Source organism: Felis catus, chromosome E3 (genome assembly GCF_018350175.1).
Source record: "Felis catus isolate Fca126 chromosome E3, F.catus_Fca126_mat1.0, whole genome shotgun sequence".
NCBI classification, from domain to species: domain Eukaryota; kingdom Metazoa; phylum Chordata; class Mammalia; order Carnivora; family Felidae; genus Felis; species Felis catus.
In genome coordinates, this window is record NC_058383.1 from 8864190 (window position 1) to 8884430 (window position 20241).

At 57.1% G+C, this 20241-nt stretch overlaps 1 protein-coding gene across 17 annotated transcripts in view; it reads left to right on the top strand.

The window, feature by feature from the left end:
- The window catches only part of CUX1 (cut like homeobox 1), a 375787-nt gene that overhangs the window by 290457 nt on the left and 65089 nt on the right, over nt 1-20241 (top strand). For 8 of the 17 annotated variants that reach the window (XM_023246757.2, XM_045048228.1, XM_023246756.2 and 5 more), the window contains 7 exons: nt 7355-7413; nt 10428-10476; nt 11281-11377; nt 12398-13069; nt 14163-14228; nt 15585-15686; nt 18182-19011. In XM_023246757.2, coding sequence (XP_023102525.2) covers nt 7355-7413; nt 10428-10476; nt 11281-11377; nt 12398-13069; nt 14163-14228; nt 15585-15686; nt 18182-19011 — 1875 coding nt within the window. The remainder of the gene's footprint in view (nt 1-7354; nt 7414-10427; nt 10477-11280; nt 11378-12397; nt 13070-14162; nt 14229-15584; nt 15687-18181; nt 19012-20241) is intronic. The other 9 variants (XM_023246761.2, XM_023246760.2, XM_023246759.2 and 6 more) reach the window with 5 other exon arrangements.

Consider the following 20241-nt stretch of genomic DNA (forward strand, 5'->3'; position numbering starts at 1 on the left):
CCAGAGCCGAGTTTCCAACAGGTTCTGTGCTCCCGTCAGCTCGTTGGCCTGACCTCGCTGACTCAGGGCCCCCACCGTACCTACCCCCTGGTCTCTTCCTGGCCCCTTCGGGGTGGATTTCACTCACTGTCCGAGGAACCGCTGGGTGCCTGGGCCCCTCGGAAGAGCCGGTCCTGCCGACTTTGGGGAGAGGGTTGAGGACCCGGTCACATTTGTCATCAGCCCGTGGCATTTATTTCTTCTGAGTTTCTTACTCTCCCATCAGCCTGCCCAGTGAGCACTAGCACTCATTTTTTATTTCTAGATTAAATTTAATTTTCTCATGTTACAGCCATTTCTGACCCCAGCAGTGGCATTATTATTAGATAATTTGCCTTCCTCTCCTTTGTTACAGTTAAGGGGTCTGACTCAGATACAATCCCGCATTTGACTATGAGAGGGAGGCTATAGACCTTACATTTTTTATTATAGAGCAATTTCTTCTAAATCAGTTAACGTTTTAATGTTTGCCTTCTCAAAAAAAAAAATGAAACGCAGTTTCACAAATTAATGTTCTTTATCCGTATCTTGGGGGAATTCTTTAATACGGTGCAGTTAATGAAACAATTTGGCAATACTTCTTCCAAAATTACCGCTCCCTTATCTTCATCTGATCTAATAATCAAAACATATCCTCTAGTAACAAGACTCTGATTCTAATTATCTTAACCCCTTGTCACCAGGAGTGAAGATCTCCCCAATATTGAACCCGCACGCAAAAGGCATCAGCATCCCCCAAAGAACGCGTCTATGCCTCCCTCACCCAAAGGAACGAGGTTAATTGAACCAGTTCCCTTCCCGGGGCTTTTTTTTTTTTTTTTTTTTCCTAATGTGTATAATTTATAGTCTCAAATCTAAACTAAACAGCAATACAATTATGAAGAAAATAGGAATGAGACCTGTCAAATGGGCAGCTTGCGGCTTCCGCAGTGGTGGCAGGGGGCGGGTCTCCGACCCAGCAGCGGTCCCTCAGAAGCAGCCAGGAGCCGCACCTGAGCTTGCCCTGGGGCTTTCCTTTCTTCCTCCTCCCTCTCCCGCCCCTCCGCAGCCTGTTCCTTCTTGGGCCGTGTCGTTCAGTTCTGGGGGACCCTGGGACGCGGCGCGTGGGGCTCGACTCGGGACCGCCGCTTGAGGATGCTGAGGCTTCCGGCCCGGCTCAGCTGCTTGACCTCGGGCGTGGTTTTGCCATGCATGTTGGCGATGGTCTTTGAGACAGATGCTCCTGCGCCTGATGGCAGTCACTGGTGGGGTGTGGGGCTGATCCCACAAGGCACAAGTCATAACGGGCAGAGCCTTTACGCTGCGGCTTCTTGGGGTTTCTCGACCAGTACAGTACTTCTTGGTGGTAGCACTGAAATGGACCGTATCTGGGGACTCACTGGTTCGCTTTCTCTGACACCTTGGAACTCTCCATCTCTCGCAACCAGTATTTCCTCCCTTTGCCTCGACGATCGACTGGCAACCGTGTGAGGATAAATGGACAGGTGGATGTTTTCCAGTCTCTCTTCCCGCCGTGCTCTGCTTTCTCGAGCCAGATTCACCCTAAACGCATCGCTCTCCACGCGCAGCGGCATACCCTCTAGTCTTAGACGGCGAAACGCGCTCAGACGTGGATGATGTTTCTTCCTGTCTCATCTGACAAGTGCTCAAGCACAGTGCCACTCGTCCGGGCCAATTCCGTATTTGTAATTAATGAACTAACCCGACTGCCATTACAAGCCGGCTATTTTCGATAACTCTGTTCTGTGGTCTTCTGTTGGTGCACTTCAATACGGAGGCAGTATAATTAGGCAGTCACCTGCACTCTACTTGCTAAAGCACAGAAAATAAAGCTCCCGATAAATAGCTTCCATTTAAAATGGCTATTTATAAGAAAGGCTAGCTAAAAGAATGCCATTCTCCCATTAGGAGAAGGTATATTTTTTAAAGATGGGTACTTCCCACTAAGGGGGTGGTGGGCAGGTGTATTAGCATCACCTGGGGGAGGCTGTCTCCAAACCACATGCCTCCCCAACTCTCTGTTCCCCTCACCCCCATCTCCCGCAAGGTCCTGTTGAGCCACCGTGGAGCTCGCCTTGTCCCTCGGGGGTTTGGGCCAGGAAAAAAGAAACAACCACTTCCGTAGACTCACTTGGTGCCTTTGATCCTGGACGCTGCCTCTTTGGCACGTAGGTTCCCTCGCCCGGCAGCGGATTTACTCTGCGCTGAGGCCGCCTTCCGTCCTGTTTCGGTGAGCGTCCCATCGATGTCTCGGGCTCACCACACGAGCAGGCGTGATGGTGATCCGGTCTCACGGAGGAGGTCACTGAGGTGAAGAGAGGCCCGTGCACGCGCCTGCCCGCCAACAGGACTGACTTAGCCTGGATGGCACAGGCGAGCCCGAACCTCAAACGTCCCGACAGCAGGGAGCCCGGGACCGAGCTCCCCACAGCCTTGTCCTGGCTGGATCTTGAAGATGCTGTGAGCACAGAGTCAGGGAGAGGAAAGAAGAGGGTTTCCGTGGGGAAGAGGAGGGCAAAGGTGGCCCCGGTGCAGGAAGCAGAGGCGATCTGCGCAGCCGCGGTGGCGAGGCCCCGGGGGAGAGCACGCTGGACTCAGTCTCTGAAAACCTGAGGGGCTCCATGCTAGCAGCCTCGAGGTCCACGTGAGGATTGAGGTAGGAGCGGGAGGCCACAAGTGGGCTCCTCCAGAGTGGCTGTAAACCCAGACCCATTACTGGAAACGTTTTCAGGAGCTGATTACTTACGGGAACCTACGACGCGTCCTCTTGGCAGGACACCCGTGCCCCTGGCCACCTGTAGATGGACCGAGGCGTTTCACCTGCAGGCCGCCCCGGATCGCGGCACACCTAGCTGACCATGACAGGCAACGTCCAGGCGGCGTGAGCACGGAGCCTGGGCCCTCCTGGTCTGTGATGGCGCCATTCCGTGAGAAGGAGTTGGCTGCCCAGGTCACACCTGGACCACAGCTCGTGGAAACTGGCAGTGACCCGTGCCGGGAGCGAGCCCTCCAGTATAACTGTCACTCCCCCTCCACGGCCTGGCCTTGTGCCCGCGGGCCCTCTGGGCTTCCCCCCACCCCACCACACCCAGCATCTGTAGATCCTAAATTCGCGTAGGAACCGTGGAGACCAAACGGGCTCCCCGTGCAGGTGGAATCCTAAGCCTGGACCTCAGACATGCAGTGTCTACCTGAGGGGCTAGACCTCAGACCCCCCCCCCCCACCCCGCCACCCCCACCGCCACCGCCCTGGACCGGGAGCCCGGTCACACCTCCTCATTCATGACTGGTGGTCCCCGTGAAGACAGGGGTCACACCCTGATGCCCCTGGCCGGCGCTGTCGCTCCTAAGAAAACACGGCTGAAAGCCTGGCTCCGATCATCCCTGGAGGAAAGACGGAGGCGTCTGTCTGCCCACGGCAGTGCCCCCACCTGACCGGCCCACCGTCTCTGTTGGGGCAGAGATATGTTACTGCCCGACCCCTGCTGTGCCGGCCAGAAGAAGGGCCTTGCTGAGGGTCTCTGCCTCAGAGGCCCCTTCATTTGGCAGCCCTAAAACAGGGGGCAGGCGTGTCAGAACTTGAGTAAGAGGCGTCTTTTATAAACGTGGCACCCGTCTGCCACACGCCGGTATGCCTTGCGTTTCAAATTAAATTTCCTTAATTCTTCAAGGCTTAGCCAGGTTCTTAAGCACTTCCTCTGGATAATTAATTCGTCTAGCAATTCAAGATAATTTGACGAGCACCTCCTGAGCTCCCGGAACGACGTGTGTGCTCCCTGTCACTGAACGGACGTGACCCACGTCGCGTGGTCCCCTCAGAGGGGCACTCGTGTGTCCTGCGTGTCCTCGCCGCGGCCCTTTGAAAACCCGTCGTCCAGATGAGGAGCGTGAGGCCCGACAGGCGTGAGCCCCTCACCCAAGGGGACACCCTTGCAGGCCAGGAGTGGGCCAGCAGCCCATCTCTGACCCTTGACCTTTTCTCACCTCTCTGTTAAAGCCCAGGCGGTTCCTTCGCCAAGCACCTTTTCGGGAAGATACCCTGGTTCCCAGATGCTGCACACACTAGATGCGCTGCCTGCCTGCCACCGGCACTTCACGGCCAGCGCTGCCCCGGGCACCCGTGCTCCTCCTCCGTGGGTCTGCCGGGGAGCTGGGATGTGGAGAACTCCATAAGGGGAGCCCCCGGATTCAGAACCGGAGAGTCCCTTCCAGAATCGTACAGTCTATTCAGTACCACCCCCCAGGGTTAAAGTCCTAGCAACCACGGTAACGGTAACAACCATTTGCGAAGCGTTTTGCCGCGTGCCAAGCACTTAGCATTATTTCCTCCAGTCCTCGCCAAACCACTATACCGTGTGCACCAAGACCCCCGTTTTATACATGAAGAAACTGAGTTCGGTGTCTTGTTAAAGGTCACCCCGCAACTAAGTGGCAGAGCCAGGCCTTGGCCCTGACCTGTCGGGCTCCGCAGCCCAGGCTTCCAGTGAGCGCCTGGTCTGGCCTCAGCACACGCACCTTCTCGGTTCCTCCTGGAGTTACCGACAGGTGCGGCCGGCCTCTGCTCTAACTAGGTCTGATGGTAGAACCCAGTGACACGTTTGCTCTCTGGGCAGACAGCCACCTCTGCAGAAGCGATGCCACCGTTAAATGAGATCGCGTTTGGGGCACGGAACCCGGCCCACCCCGAGGGACACCAGCGAAATCGGAGCGGAGCCTTCCTCCACAGAGAACGACAGACGGAGCACCTGTTGCCTTTCCAGATTGAGAGTTTTGGAAACTAGACTTCGCAGGCACCCAGCAGGGAGTTTCTGGTCTGAAGCCCAAGCAGAGGACCATCGATCTTTTTTCCACGGTGGGCATATCTGGTACCACAGGCCGTGTGCCTCCTGCCCCTTCACGCCACTACGAGTGTGGCTCTGGGGACATCGCACTCCCCAGAGACCGTGGTGAAGACGGGCTCGAGGTGCTCACGGGTCAGGACAGGCTCTGTCAGGCGGCCCCGCCAGCCCGCATCCAATCATCTGCCCGAAGAAATGAATATCAGAGGTTTACAGATGCGGTCTTGGGTTCTTCTTGATTAAGATGCCCCCAGGGGGGTGACAAATTTCAGCAAAAGCTATTCAGTTCTCAGCGAAAAATGTCACATCCGACCAAGTTACACAGCTCCAGTCCTAAAACCTTCTAATTAGGGCCCATCACAGGTCTGCAAAGCCATGCTCCCTGGGAGGCTGGGCCGTGATGACAGCCCCACATCAAAGGCCCTGTGGCGCCTCATCTGCACCAGGACCTTGCCCCGTGCTCTTCTGCTTGGCCCTTTGAGGTTGTTGCTGCCCTTCCCGTATTTCACAGATGAAACACTCATTACCGAGCCCCAAGGTGTCCAGCTCAGGAGTGACGGAACTGACTCCAGGTTCCGTGCCGCACCGGGTTCGGAAGCGCTCCGTATTTTCCCCTCTCCCTGCCCTCCCTCCTGTCTGTCTCGTGTTCCCTGAACACGACCAAGTTGTGCGTGTGTCCCAAATCCAGCCTCCCTGACCTCCGGCCTGGTGCCAGATCACCTTTTGTCTGGGAGTGCTGCCTGCACGCGATCGTAGGGGAGTGAAATAACCGCTTCTTCAAGAGCACCTGCAGAGACCCTGGTGTGGGAATGTGACTGCACGCTACCCCCATTTGACTAGGACGCCGTTTGACTAGGACGAGAAACCGTTAGGAAGTTGACAAGGGGTCATAAAAAGGAACCAGGGCAGAGCAGTTTTACACCGTGGAAATACACAAGAAACTGCCAGCAAAGACAACAAGGAAAGAGGAGCGAAATGAGTTTAGCTTACAGAACACCCGAATCCTTGAACAGCAGGCAGATTGAGATGCAGGTTGAGCATCCGGCCCGATGGGCCGGATGGGCATGTCCTCCCCAAACTCTAGAACATTCTCAGCCGGACTTAAACTATAGCTGTGGTCGTGGCTGGCCACGCAGAACCCTGTAGATGGGAAGGCGCTGTCGATTCCCCCCCAGGCCCGGAAACCTGCTAAATCGTCTGCCATCCCCTGCCCCAGCTGGGTCTGTCTCCTGCCCCTTTGCGGGGGGTCAAAAGCAAACTAGTCCAAACACCCTCACGGAGGAGCGCGCCCTCTGCCCACCACCCACAGCTAATGGCCTCTCCTGGCAAGAAAGCCCTGCAGAGCTCTGTGCAAACCGATTACATCAATGCCCCGTGAGTTCGCAGACCCTGAGGGAGCACGTCAGAGCGTCATCCTATCAGGGGACCGTGTCACCTCGCCCTCCCTCTGAAGGGCACTCGAGGGCCAGGGAGTCGGCTGTGCCCCGCCTTGGCCCTGCTGGCCAGCTGCCCTCCGAGGGTCCTCCCGTGGGATTCCGACAGAAAGACCGACCAGCTCAATGGGTCTCCACTCCTAAAATGCCCACATCTGGGGGGGGCGGGGGGTCTGGGAGTACAAATGCTCTTCTTTCCCGATGCCAGCGCTCCACGACGGAGGGCTCGAACCCCTTGTCAGCAGGGTCCCCGCCAGAGGTGTTGACATGCGACTGACTGCCTGTGTCAGCTTGCCTAATATATTTCGGGAAAAGCCACGCGCTGATTTTAAAGTGCTGAGAACTTCTCTCCGTCCTGTTTGCCATTTCACGGTATTTCATACAAAATGGCCTTTTCTTGTTCTGTTTTCCATTTACGTAAAGCCTTGTCCCACCTCGGTTAAGTTTTATGCTACACTGTGTGTGACCACGCCTGCACGCGGGCCCATTCACACACACACGCGCGCCGGACCGGAAGCGTGAGGGCCAAAAGGCGACCCCACGTGTCACCACCATTCATTTCTAGGTGCCGGTGTTCCCTCTCAGGGACGGCTGGATGGCTTAGAGGGAGCGCAGTCGGCGATGGCTGTCCCAGTCCACACAGGCTGCCATAACACAACATCCTAAACCAGGGGTTTAAGCCACAAACATTTTATTCTCAGAGTTCTGGAGGCTGGGAAGTCCAGCATCAAGGCTCTGGCAAATTCCGCATACGGTGAGGGCTCCTCTCCTGGTTCACGGACTGCCGTCTGTCCGTCCACTGTGTCTTCACATTCCTAGCAGGGCAAGGGAGCTCTGCGGGGTCTCTTTGATGAGGGTGCTGATCTCATCCATGGGGCCCCCCCCCCCGCTCCCATCACCCCCGAAGACCCCGCCTCCTCACACCATCACCTTGGGGGTCGGGATGCGATACACGAATTTGGGGGGGGCACAGACATTTGTTTCATAGCCAAGTCCGCCCACCTGTTTCAGACACAGCCACTAATAAAGTTCCTCTGTTTGCAGCAACTGGAAGAAAAACTCAAAGGACAGGCTGACTATGAGGAAGTGAAGAAAGAACTAAGGTAAGTGTGGAGACGCCTGCTCGGCCACCCGCCAGTCGGGGCTCCTCAGTGACATTTGCTCAGGAGACTCTGCACCAGGAATGGGTGGGGGGACCAGCCACGAGTCCTTGCCCCGGGCCGCCCAGAGCCGTGGGCGTTTGCACTCAGGCCTGTGCCTGAATTCTCCGGACTTTCCATAAAACTCTGCGCGTTTAAAGTAGGCCAGCACGCACAGAATCAAGGGAGACGTTGCCTTTCAAGCAATTATAAAACACAGGGCCGTGTTGCAGACAGAAGTTCCCTGAACGGGAGCAGAGCAGGGAAATGCTTTCCCGTCGAAAGAGTTCCCATGGCCTCCCACCTCCTGCCCACCTGCAGGTGCCAGGACTTTCTTCTCCCAATGTCCAGTTTCCCCTCCGAGAGGCAACAGCTAAAAGCCTGTCACCCCTCCAGTGCTAACGTTTACACTCTCAAGGTGAAGTCCCCTCCCCACGCCCGGCCTCCCTGCCTCCCCCTGCCGTCTCAGACTCCCTGCCCCCCCCGCCAAGGTCGCCCAGCCCTGGAGTTCATGGGCAGCCCCCACAGTGCAAAGGGCCCTCTTCTCCCCCAGTCTGGCTGCAGAGTCTGTCCCTGAGCGTCCCTGCCTCCGTGGCTGGGCCCTCAAACACTCCGAAGACAGCCACCCAGCCCTCCAGGCCTGTGCTCTCCGCTGGAGAGGAATGAGGGTCCTTCTCCCCACCAACCCCTCCGCAGACCTCCTGGCATCGCGCAGCCTCCCCCTTGGTCTCCGGATCCCTGCTCTGATCCCGGCATCTCCCTCCCGCCTCTCCGGGCTGACCCTCCCCCTGCACCTCAGGCCCCCTCCCCCTCCCCTGCCAACCCACCAGCTCCTCTCTCTTGCTGACATTTTTAACTTCTCCTTTTAAAATAGGCCACACCCCCTCGCCATGCTGTTCTTTGTATTCTTAATGATCCCTCGGGTTTGCCAAAAATGCCCACCGGAAGGCCTCTTCGACCTTCTTGCCACCAGGTCTCCCGTTGCCCTGGCTGGGCCACGAAGGCTTCCGGCCTCCCAAGGGAGTTGCCTGTAGGCGGCTCCCCAGCCCCACGCCCAGCGCGGCTCTCCCCGCACAGTCTCGCCCCCTCTGGCCACAGGCAGCCTCACAACCCCTCCGTGGCCACCGGTACACCTGCCGACTCGCAGATCCAGCCGTGGGGCGTTCGTTACTTACCCGTCCGGCCTTCTAGATCTGCCTCTCCCGTCCCCACATCCCCTCCTCCCTCTCTTCCTCCCACGCAAAAGGAAACACTGTGTGCCTTCTAGTGTCGAGTCAGAAAACTCTGATGCGAAGGCCTTCACCCCCAGCCCAGCTGCTGCACGCCGGCCCCCGCCCCCTCCCAGAACCGCACCCGTATTCCTGGAGGCCCTTTCTGTCGCACCTGCGCGCACCAAGGCCCCACCTCAGCCCCACGTCTGCACCCGAACGCCCCACTGGGATGGCTTTGCTGCTGAAATGTGTTCAACCCAAGTGCCCTCCCAAACACACGCCTCAGTCCCCATACCCATCCCCTCCGCGGGCTCCCTGCCCACCTTGGTGGTCTGTAAAATACCCTGCTCCTTCCGGGCCTTTGTGAGACACTGACTCCTCCTGAGACAGACCCCGTCTCCAACCCAATGGGGTTTCTGCCGCCAGGGGGACCCACCAGGTTTTCACTCTCACACACTCTTTGGATTTTGTCTTCTACGCACATGACAGCCGACGGAGTCCACACGGGTGAGGGGCAGAGTGGCTCCGAACCTCCCGAGTGCCAGGCACCTAATAGGTCATCGGTAAAGATTTGCTGAACAAATTGAAAAGATACTGGTGTTTGGGGTCTAAGCTCATGGACTCACTCCGGTCTTTTGTTACACGATCTTAAAGATCTCAGACAAGAATATAGTTGCGCACATGAAGGCCATAAAAAAAGACAAGTTCCAGACTGCTCGTCACTTCTCTCCTGGCTGATGCAGTGGGGCCCCGAGTTCTTATTATTTTCAATAGCTCACCATAAAATAAAATTATGAGGTTCCCTCCCCCCCCCGCTCCACCCCTCCCCGCAGCTGCTCTTCCGTTCCTGTTTTCTTAGTCTACGTGACGAGGGCCACTCTGAAGATATAACCACAGATAAGCTAAGCCGTCAGCTCCTTACTGGTTGCCACGGTGGCAATGGCAGAGCGTGGTCTCCTGGGGCCCTGGGCATTTTTACACCATGCTCTCTCTCTCTGACACTTCCGTGGAGCTTAAAGAGGGCAGGGGCCAGAGTCACAGCCGTAAGAACTCTGGGAGAGCACAGGTGGCCCACTGCCTGGGACTGCGGAGGCTCTCGCTCACCTTCCCGAGCTCCTGGGGCCATGTGGACTCACAGAAAGGAAAGGGTGTCCCCTTAAATAGTGGTTCTGGGCACCTGCACTCAACTCGGCTGTGGGACTTGTTGAAACAGGTCTGGACGAAGTGATTTCAGTGATAAGGAGGACAAAGGAGAAATAGTCCTGCTCCCCCACACGGCCAGGGGCTACAGAGTAGGTCTGCGACCAGCCTTTGAGCCATCCAACTTGGGGCTTGCTCTTTGACCATTTCCCCCGGGGCCCAGGTGCCAGGCACCAAGCGAGCGTCTGGCCCCGGGAGCAGGTAGGAGGGATGAGCTTTCTCTCCCTGGCTTCCTTCTTACAACCTTAACATTCCCTGTACGCTTGACAAATACATTCCGCTTGCAACAATGTTATGTCTGTGTTCAACTTTAAAATTATACTCTGAACAGCCCTGGTGTGATTCCATATGGAATGATTTACATGCTGGGCAAGAAACTTTTGCGGGCCAACTGCTAGTTGAATAGCTATTCTAGAGACACTATCAGATGATAATGCTGCCAGGGAGGTGGTTAGAGCTCTCGGTTCCTCGGTTCCTGGAGTGCAGGAAACTGATGTCAGTGCTCGTGAGCGTGGCGGTCGTCAAAGGTACGCGGGGGAAATGACTGCTCTGCCTTGCTCTTCACAGCATTCTGAAATCCATGGAGTTTGCACCGTCCGAGGGAGCTGGGACACAGGTACACGGTCTCATTTGCTTTCAGTGTGTGCGAGGGTCAGCTCGCCGTGCTCGCTCGTCCGTCCCCGGGCGAGCATCACGAGCTCGAAATGTCTATGAAACCTCCCACCTGCAGCTGACGAGCAATTTCTCAGGAACCTTAAGCAAGTTCAGGCACGTTATCTTTAATGTAAAAAGAGGCCAGAAGAGAAGAGTCAGTGTTTTCCAAACTGGTAACTCGGTTCACGTGACACTGTGATTTAACTCGGGCGGGCACTAAGAACGTGGCTAAAAACAGTCTTAGATTATGTCAGAGACCCGCCCAAAATGGACTGGCTTTTATTATCTGCTGCCTCACGTGGAAAAGGGACGGGGCAAGATGACAGCGGCACATTGTCTACCTGGTGGCCGCGTAGACTTTGAGGCACCAAACAGAAGCCCACTCCTGATGCCCAGACGGCAGCTGACTCTTTGGGGCTGGCAACCTGTGCGGTGACCTTCAGACAGCCAGTTCTAATGCCCGATGAGGCACAGGTCTGGACTCCCTGGACGTGGGGACGGAATGGAGCATGATTAGTTGTCTAGAAGCCACGTGGACGTAAAAGAAGACGTAAAAGCTCCAGGTGGAACGCATTCCTTTGGAAAGGAACCCGAGCGTTTCCCACGTGCGCGTGACCGCCTTCAGGGGAAGGCAGATCTCCGTAACGTATCGGAGTCAGCCGCGTCGGGCGCACGAGCCATCAGAGCAGGGGGCGTGGGGTTCTGGTGGCCCCGGGGAGCGGGAGGGTGGCCGGCCCCGCGGTGAGCCCTGCTCTGCCCCATCTAGGACGCATCCAAGCCCCTGGAGGTGCTGCTGCTGGAGAAGAACCGCTCGCTGCAGTCCGAGAATGCCGCGCTGCGCATCTCCAACAGCGACCTGAGCGGTAGGTGGACGGCATCGCGTGCCGCGCTCGGTCCCTTCCGGGGGTCGAGGAAGAGGAAGGTGAACCGTGAGTCTGGGCCGATGCATGACGGGAACATCACCGGTTGATGACAGCCTTGACTAATGAGTGCTTGGTCTCCTCCTGGTCCTCCTCACTGCTCCTCCCCTCCCCTCCCCGCCCCGCTTAAAGATGGTCAAGGCCGGATGTGTGGCCGCAGAGCGCCTGCGGAGGTCAGTTAGAGCCAGTGTTGCAGGACATCCAGGAGGGACGCTCGGAGGATGTTGGCTTTTCTGGTCTGTTCCCAGTTGTGCGGCCTCTCTCTCTCTCTCGTGGTGTTTCCGGGGCTGCTTGCGGAGGCCCGGCCCTTCCAGCCTCAGTGGAGCTTTTCTTCCTTCGTCAGGTTTTCCTTGGGAGCGCATCCCCCGTCCTTAGCCTTTCTTTGCTCGTCCCAAAATGGTGGCGTCACTGACTGCTTCTGGTTTTGGCAGCTGGTAAACCGTTTAACAGTGTCTCGGGCTCCGATGATATTTCGTTCTTAAAATGTGCGTGCCTTCGATCGAGTGGACTCGGTACAGTGCATTCGCCTCAGAGCAAGTGGTGTGAGAGAACCCGTTGGTCCCAAAATGTCAGTGTTTGCTGCTCCTCAGGCGGGGCCCTTCTGGTAATAGCTCGAATGCTAGCGGCCCGATCAGAGGCCCCGCGACCTGTCGACTCTTTACTGTGTGTGGTACCGGCTCCTTGTCACTTTAGGACTTTAAATCTATGTCGAGGGGACTCTCCAGGCTGCAACGTACAAGAAAGGTGCAAACATGAAATGCATGTTGCTTGTTTCGGGGGGCCTCGTTTGGCTAATTTAAAAATTCAATTGAAAAACAGACCAACACACCTCATTGGCCCTTGTAAAATCTGCACTTTTTGGTTTTTTTTTTTCCCTTTTGTGGGGCAAACTCTGCATTTTGGTCTTGGTTTTTTTTCCCTTTTGAATCCCCCATAATGCATTATGTTTGCCCTTCCTTGTAGGGTCAGCCAGGAGAAAAGGGAAAGACCAGCCTGAGAGTCAGCGTCCTGGACCTTTGCCGGCCTCCCCTCCTCCTCAGTTGCCCCGCAACACGGGGGAGCAGGCTTCCAATACTAATGGTACACACCAGTTCTCACCAACGGGGTTAACGCAAGACTTTTTCAGCTCATCCCTGGCAAGCCCCAGCCTGCCCCTGGCTTCTACGGGAAAATTTGCACTAAACTCTCTCCTCCAGCGACAGCTAATGCAGTCCTTCTACTCCAAGGCCATGCAGGAAGCAGGAAGCACAAGCGTGATTTTTTCAACAGGTCCATACAGCACAAACTCCATATCTTCCCAAAGTCCATTACAACAAAGCCCAGATGTAAATGGCATGGCCCCGTCTCCCAGCCAGTCAGAAAGTGCTGGGAGCGTCTCCGAGGGCGAGGAGATAGACACTGCGGAAATCGCCCGGCAGGTGAAGGAACAGTTGATCAAGCACAATATCGGACAGCGCATTTTCGGACATTATGTCTTGGGACTGTCTCAAGGGTCCGTGAGCGAGATTCTGGCCCGGCCCAAGCCATGGAATAAACTGACCGTTCGCGGCAAGGAGCCCTTTCACAAGATGAAGCAGTTCCTCTCGGACGAGCAGAACATCCTGGCTCTTCGCAGCATCCAAGGCAGACAAAGAGGTGAGAGGCTCTCGCGGGGTGGTGCCAGCGTGCGAGCCCGGCACGGAGTTGTGTGTGAGTGCGCGTGCACGTGTGTGTGAGCTGAAACGTCCGTGCGTCACAGCAGGTAAAAAATTCCGTTCGCCGCTACCATCTCTGGGGTCCGAAGGTCGGCGGCGTGAGCCGGAGCCGACAGATACGGGGGTCCTGGCCTCTGACACTCGCTCAGCCCCCCGCATGTAGTAAACTCAGAACCAAAGTGCCACCCGTCAAATCGGACGGAATCGCATCCTGTACAGCGTCCCGACGCGTGTCGCGTCCAGCGGTCCGATTGGCGGTGGGCGCTGGCCTCACGTGGGAGGAGCCCTCGGGTGGCGCCCGGCCCCAGCACGGCAGCAGCAGCCACGTGCCCCTCCTCTTCCCACGCACACGGGGAGTGTGTCCCGTGGCCAGCTCTCTCCCGGTGTGACCTTCCATTAGTGGTTCCTTTAGCCGAAACCAGCCAGACACCAGCCTGCCTTGAGTAAGATCCGTGAAAGCTCTGTGAAAACCGCCTTCCTCCCCCACCCTCCACGAATATGACAGCCACTCCTGTCCCTGATTGAAAGAATCCCCTTCCCTCCCGAACGACGGGATCATTCCGCTCGACCAGCAGTGGTAGAGAAGGGCAGTCTTACCAGACACACTGGAGACGCAGCAAACAGGGAAGGGAGACGCTTCCAGGAGCGTCGATTTGCACAGGGCACGTTGAGCTTTCTGTGGCGATGTTAACTGAAATTGACTGTCTTTGGATGATTAATGTGAGCTTTGTGCCGGGGGCTGGTGGGCGACGCGCTCGGCGGCAGGCGGTGCCCCCTCCCTTTGACCCTCGCGGCTTCGGTGCCGTGGGCCACTCCTTAGGTCTGTCTGATCTTCCGCAGCAGGGCCTTGGCCTCTGCGGGCCGGCCAGCCAGGGAAGGGCCTCTCGAAGTTTCTAGTACCTCCCGAGGTGTACAGGAAGCCCTGAGCCCTTTCTGTAGTGACAGGAGGCTCAGACGTCATGTCACACAGCCCATAGCGTCAACGCCACCGTCCCCCTGATTGTTTTGTTCTTACCACACTTGTTTTTCAACAGAGAATCCAGGCCAGAGCCTGAACAGACTATTTCAGGAAGTACCGAAACGAAGAAATGGGTCTGAAGGTATGTCGCAGGCAGGTGTTTTTCTTTGCAGTTAGTAAAAACCTAGGAAGCAGCATGTCCTTAGCTGTGCATTTGGGTTAAAACTGTGCAGTGTGATTCTGGCCTGGAACCTGATGGAAAAACAGCTAGTAAGTATAAAACAAAGCACGGGTTCAAGTACGCACGGTCCCTTCCTCCCCAGCTGCCCACACCCTACTGGGTGCGCAAGAGGTGAGGCGGGGAAGCACCGCTAAGAACCAGCCCCCACCCCCACCCCCACCCCGGACCAGCCCAGCCCCCGCTCAGGTGCAAATTACACCTTTCCCCGTTTTCTCAGAAGCAGCCAAGAGCTAACGACTTTCGCTCTGAGAAAAATCAGGTGACCGAGGCAATGAGATACTGCTGCTTCCTCGTACTTCCTTTTAACTCTGAAATGCGTTAAAGGTGCTACGGAGTGGACAGATCCCCAGTGTCATTATCGGTTCTCCTCTGGGCCCTGGCGAGCCAACCCCCGCTGTGCTCCTGGGCGCTGCATCTTCACAGGGGCCGCGCCCCAGCGGTGTGCTTGTCTGGCAGTGGTTTGGTGCGGCGGTGGCCTTACTTAGCAGGGAAGTGGAGGATGAAAATACGCGGAAGGCTTCCAGAAAGAACTGGGGCCAGCTCCCCCCCGCCCCCGCCCCCGCCCCCGGCCGCAGTAGCTTCGGTGCCTCTGTGCACGTGGCTACTCTGCAGAGCGTCCCCCTGTGACCCAGAGACAGAATTCTTGCCCTGGAGGGAATCTCTGCAGGCTTCTGTCCTCGTTCACGAATTTTTAAGACCCGGCATGGGATGATAGAGCCGAAATGTTAAATCTTCACCCTCTTCACCTTGTACGTGCAAATGACCGATAGGCGATCAGCCTCAGCCCTGCCCCCTCCTCTCCCATCTCTGCTCTTTGCGATCCCGGCGTCCCACAGGCGCACAGAACCTCGAGCGTAGTCCCAGGCCAAGACAGCCGATGAGGCTGCGTTTAAAGGGCTCACGGGCACCACTGCCTTTTAATCCCTCGTCTGTTTTTGTGCCGGATTAAGTGACGCGCTCTCCCTGGCCCCAGCCCACGGGTGCCGTCCAGTTTGGGTAAACGTGAGAGCTTGTCCCGCTGGCCAGATAACACCAGGGAGATTCAGCAGGAGCCCTTCCTGCGCGGGGCCGCAGTACCTGCTGTGAAGTTGCACGCACAGCAGATACGGGTAAAGGGGAGGCCACGCCTGCCTCCGTAACCGTCACCGGCCTCAACTCGGGAGCTATTGATCAGAATGACATCTTCGTGCAGCACTGATTTTTTGGTTGTTGTCCCACGGGTGGGCTTGATGTCATTGGTATGGCTTCTCCCTGCAGGTAACATCACGACCCGGATCCGAGCCTCCGAGACCGGGTCCGATGAAGCAATCAAGTCCATCCTGGAACAAGCCAAAAGAGAGCTGCAGGTGCAGAAAACCGGTACGGATTCCACTTTTTTGACCACTGCCTTCCAAACTCAGAAGAATTGTCCTAAGGGTTCTGGTTAGCAGTAATTAATCTTAAAAAAAAAAAAAACAAAAACAAAAACAACAGTGTATGTTTTCAGGCATTTGGGCAAGCACGGACGGAAACAGGTCTGTGTGATCTGAATGTTGCCACTAGTGACCGCTCTTTTTATAATGTCATTTCCTAGCACTTGACTCAAGAACGTACCTTCGGCCTAGACCCTCCTTGACTTAAACAAGTGAACAAGTAGTTGGTATCAGATTTCCTTCTTTAAATGCCATCCAGGCTTCGTTATTTGGATATATACTTGACTAAACACTGAAAAAGAGCGGCCAGAAAATAAATCCTAAGCTCCATCATGGGATGAACGCGGCTGGGGAGGGGTGTCTGAGTGCAGGAGGTCGGCCTCAGGAACTGGCCCTCAGAGCTCCCGCGCCCCCGCTGAGTTGGAATTGAGAGGCACACGGTGCTGTAGATTCAGCTCAGACCCTCTGCCGGAGAGGAGACTGAGTGCCTGAGTTCTCTCGCTCTGGGGTTCAACGTATGGACACACACCCGCCCCGTCCCCACAAAACCCCTGCTCTGCAGAGCCCTTCCACCGCAGGCCTGGCCACCGGCATCCGTGGCAGCTGAGGACGGGCCGCCACCCGGTCACTCCCCTGACCACTGGGCCTTCTCCCCAGGCCACCCCATTCCCACATGACGTATTCAGAGGTGAGCTCAGGGCTCCCTTCTGGGAACCAGGCCTGGGCTTGGCGTCTTTACCTGCCTCCCATCCTACTCAAACCGAGTCCTCACCACCGCCCCGGAAGACGGATTTTGTTATCCTGCTATGCTTGATTAGCAAACTCGGGCTCCAAGGGAGAACGGTACGCCCAGGTACATTAAATGGCAGGTCCTAGATGCAAATCCTCGTCCCTCAGCTCCTGTCCCGGCACTTTCCCCTCTGCCTCCTTGCAGGGACCCCAGAGCGGTGGGTGGGGGACTGGCCTGTGAGGCCTCAAGCCTGACCGTAGGTGGACCTTCCCTTTGGTGCGGTTCCTACTCTCAAGACCAGAGTGGACGTTTAAGCCGGCCCCTCGTCTGGGTGGCTGAACAGCCGAGAAGCTTGGCCGGGGCCCCCCTGCAGGGGGAGATAGCCCCAAATGGAGAGCGGAAAGGCCCACTTTGAGGGGTGGCTCGAGCCATGCCCTGCCCCCTTCCACGAGCCGCAGTTGTGCCTGCCTGCCCCCGGTCGTGTGCGCCAGAGGAGGAGGGCCTTCCGTCCACCCAGTGAAACCAAGTCCCCGAGAGGCCTAAAAGGTTGCCTCTGGTATCTGAAGCATTTTTCGGCCCCATTAACGTGGGTAAGGAGCCGGCTTATTGTGATTCCTTCCCCCAGACGTGAAGGTGTCTTAGAGTTAGAGCAGGTGTGGGGGCGGGGTTCAGTTCCGTGCGTCTCAGCCAGGGCCTTGCTCCACAGTCATCTGGGAGCGCTGGGTGCTGGGGCGCCTGGGTGGCTCGGTTGGTTCGAGTGTCCAGCTCTTGGTTTCAGCTCAGGTCATGATCTCACAGTTCATGAGTTCGAGCCCCACATTGGGCTCTGTGCTGACAGTGAGGAGCCTGCTTGGGATTTTCTCTCTGTCTCTCTCGAAATACGTAAACTTTAAAAAAAATTTTTTTTAAATGCGGTGCTGGTCCAGGCCCCCACCTGCCTACTCAGTCAGACACTTCAGGGCTGGGGCCTGGGCATGTGCGTTTTAACAAGCCCAGTGGGCGGTTCTGGGGCACAGCCCTAGTCAGGAGCCCTTGATCTAGACCAGTACCCATCCCAAGCTTGCAGACGGAAATCCTGAGGCCTAGCAGTGCCCCACGATCCCCCCCAAGGTCGCGGCCCCCGGTTCTGGACCAGGGCCTACCCGCTGTCCCCCGCCACCATCCTGGGGCTCTCTATTGCTGGCCACACCACCGTCCCCTGCCCAGAGGAAAATAAATGTGAGCCAACCCAGACGCGGCCATTTATCACTGGAGACTCTGGTCTCACACCACAACCGTTAACAGAAATTAGGTTTCTGAAGTTTGACGAAACCACTACAATTTTGGAATTTAGCGCACAAAAATACTGCTTACAAATCATCAAGGATTAAAAAAAAAAAAAAAATCACCAGGGATGACGGCACATCCCCGGGCGTTGGCCCGCTTTCCCCCCGCCCCCGTGACACCCCAGGATAATGAACCCTTTCAGATGGTGCGGAATAGAGGCCAGCGGTCTCGGAGCGGTGATGTTAGTCTGTCCGTCCCTGCCCGGACAGACGCACGCGTGGTTCGCTGACGGAGGAAACGATGGCAGGGCAGAGCAGCTCGGGTCTCCCGGCTACTCCGCGTGTTGTGGGCGGGGCAGGTTAGACCGGAGCGGAGGGAAAGCAGCATGTTCCCACCCGCTGGGGACGGTCCCGCCGCCATCTCACCTCCGTGTTTGCTCCGTGCAGCAGAGCCGGCCCAGCCTTCTTCCGCATCCAGCAGCGGGAGCTCGGACGACGCCATCCGCTCCATCCTGCAGCAGGCCCGCCGCGAAATGGAGGCCCAGCAGGCCGCCCTCGACCCCGCCTTAAAGCCAGCGCCACTGTCCCAGGCCGACATTGCCATCCTGACCCCCAAGTTGATACCCTCCTCGCCCATGTCGTCCGTGTCCGGCTACCCTCCGCTCGCCCTCTCCCTGAAGAAGCCCCCGCCCGCCCCCGACGCCAGCGCCTCCGCTCTGCCCAACCCCCCGGCCCTCAAAAAAGAGTCCCAGGACGCGCCCGGGCTGGACCTCCAGGGAGCGGCCGAGTCTGCACAGGGCGTCCTGAGACACGTGAAGAACGAGCTGGGCCGCAGCGGCGTGTGGAAGGACCACTGGTGGAGCACCGTCCAGCCGGAGAGGAAGAGCGCCGTTCCTCCCGAGGACACCAAGCTGGAAGAAGCCAGCAGCGCCAAGGAGAAGGGCGGTGGCGGCCAGCCGCGGGCGGAGCGCGGCCAGCTCCAGGGACCCTCGTCGTCAGAGTACTGGAAGGAGTGGCCCAGCGCCGAGTCGCCGTACTCCCAGAGCTCGGAGCTGAGCCTGACCGGAGCCAGCCGCAGCGAGACGCCCCAGAACAGCCCCCTGCCCTCCTCCCCGATCGTGCCCATGTCCAAGCCCGCCAAGCCCTCGGTCCCTCCGCTGACCCCGGAGCAGTACGAGATCTACATGTACCAGGAGGTGGACACCATCGAGCTCACCCGGCAGGTGAAAGAGAAGCTGGCCAAGAACGGCATCTGCCAGAGGATCTTCGGGGAGAAGGTAAGGGGGTGGGCTCGGGGGCCTGGGCGTTCGCGTCTCTTCTCGCCGCTATCTGGCAGCGTCTGTCTGGAGGGCGCGGCCGTCACCCCATTCAGTGAGCCACGGGGCGGAAAGAGTTATCCACTCCCAGACTTCCGGAGAGGCCGGCCGACGAATGTTCCACTGTTCGCCCCACCTGGGGCGAGACTCTGGGCTAGGCCGTGTCACCCACCGTGCTCCTTTAGGCTCCCGGTGACACGTGAGGGTGCGGACAGTCGCCATTTGACAGATAAGGAAAGTGCAGCTCAGGAAAGTTGAAACTACATGCCCCCAGCCGGCCGGTGCCTGAGTTCAAGTCCCGTCTCTCTGCCCAGGGTGGCCCAGACACAACTCTGCAGGCTTTTTTGGCCAAAGAAGCTCTGATCCCATAGAGCGACCTAGAGAAGGAAGATGCATGTGACAGGAGAAGCTTCTGTCATGTGATAGGCATAATCGTACCTGCCTCCCAATTCAGCATTTTCCTGGGTCCTGTCGGCCAGATCGGTGAAGTGACCTGCCCAGAATACACAGCTAGAGGTGGCCCCGGGCACAACTGCCATGCCCGCAACTGGCCCGCAAAGCCCCTGCTTCCACCCCTTCCCTCCCTGGCTCACGAAAGTCAGTGATTTCTGAATGAGCCCCCAGACCCTTTCTGTGCCAGGCACTTCCCGGTAACAGTTTCTCGATAATGGGGATTTACCAGGCCTGTAAAAAAGAAGGTAAACGTAATACCCCGGCGTTGTTTCAGATTAAGTCATTACTGAGCATAAGGAGAAGCGCTCCACTCCCCTGAAAGGCGGCCTCCCCGAGGGGTATGTGGTGGGGTCGACAGTGGCCTCTGAGGAACCCCCGCGCGGGGGTCTCCCCTCCCGCCTCCCGGCCCCCCCAGCCCTGCATTGTCCTGCCTTCCGCTCAGCGTTTGCGCCGAACCGTGCGGTGGATCCTTACAATATCTGATTGTGATTTCTTTGTCCTGATTTCACAAAAGGTGATGGGGCGGATAGAAGTGAGGATGAGAATTTCAAGTCCCTTGAAATTTCTAGTTCAGTGTTGTAAAAATATCATTTGAGAACATTTAAATAGACATTTGTGCTCATGCCTTAAATTTAGCAGAGACTTAATAGCGTTGAACTTGTTTGGCCCGTGAGTGCAGTTTATTCTGGAACTTGAGAACTTTTCAAAAGAGTGATCGAACGCAGCCCCTAAATATCT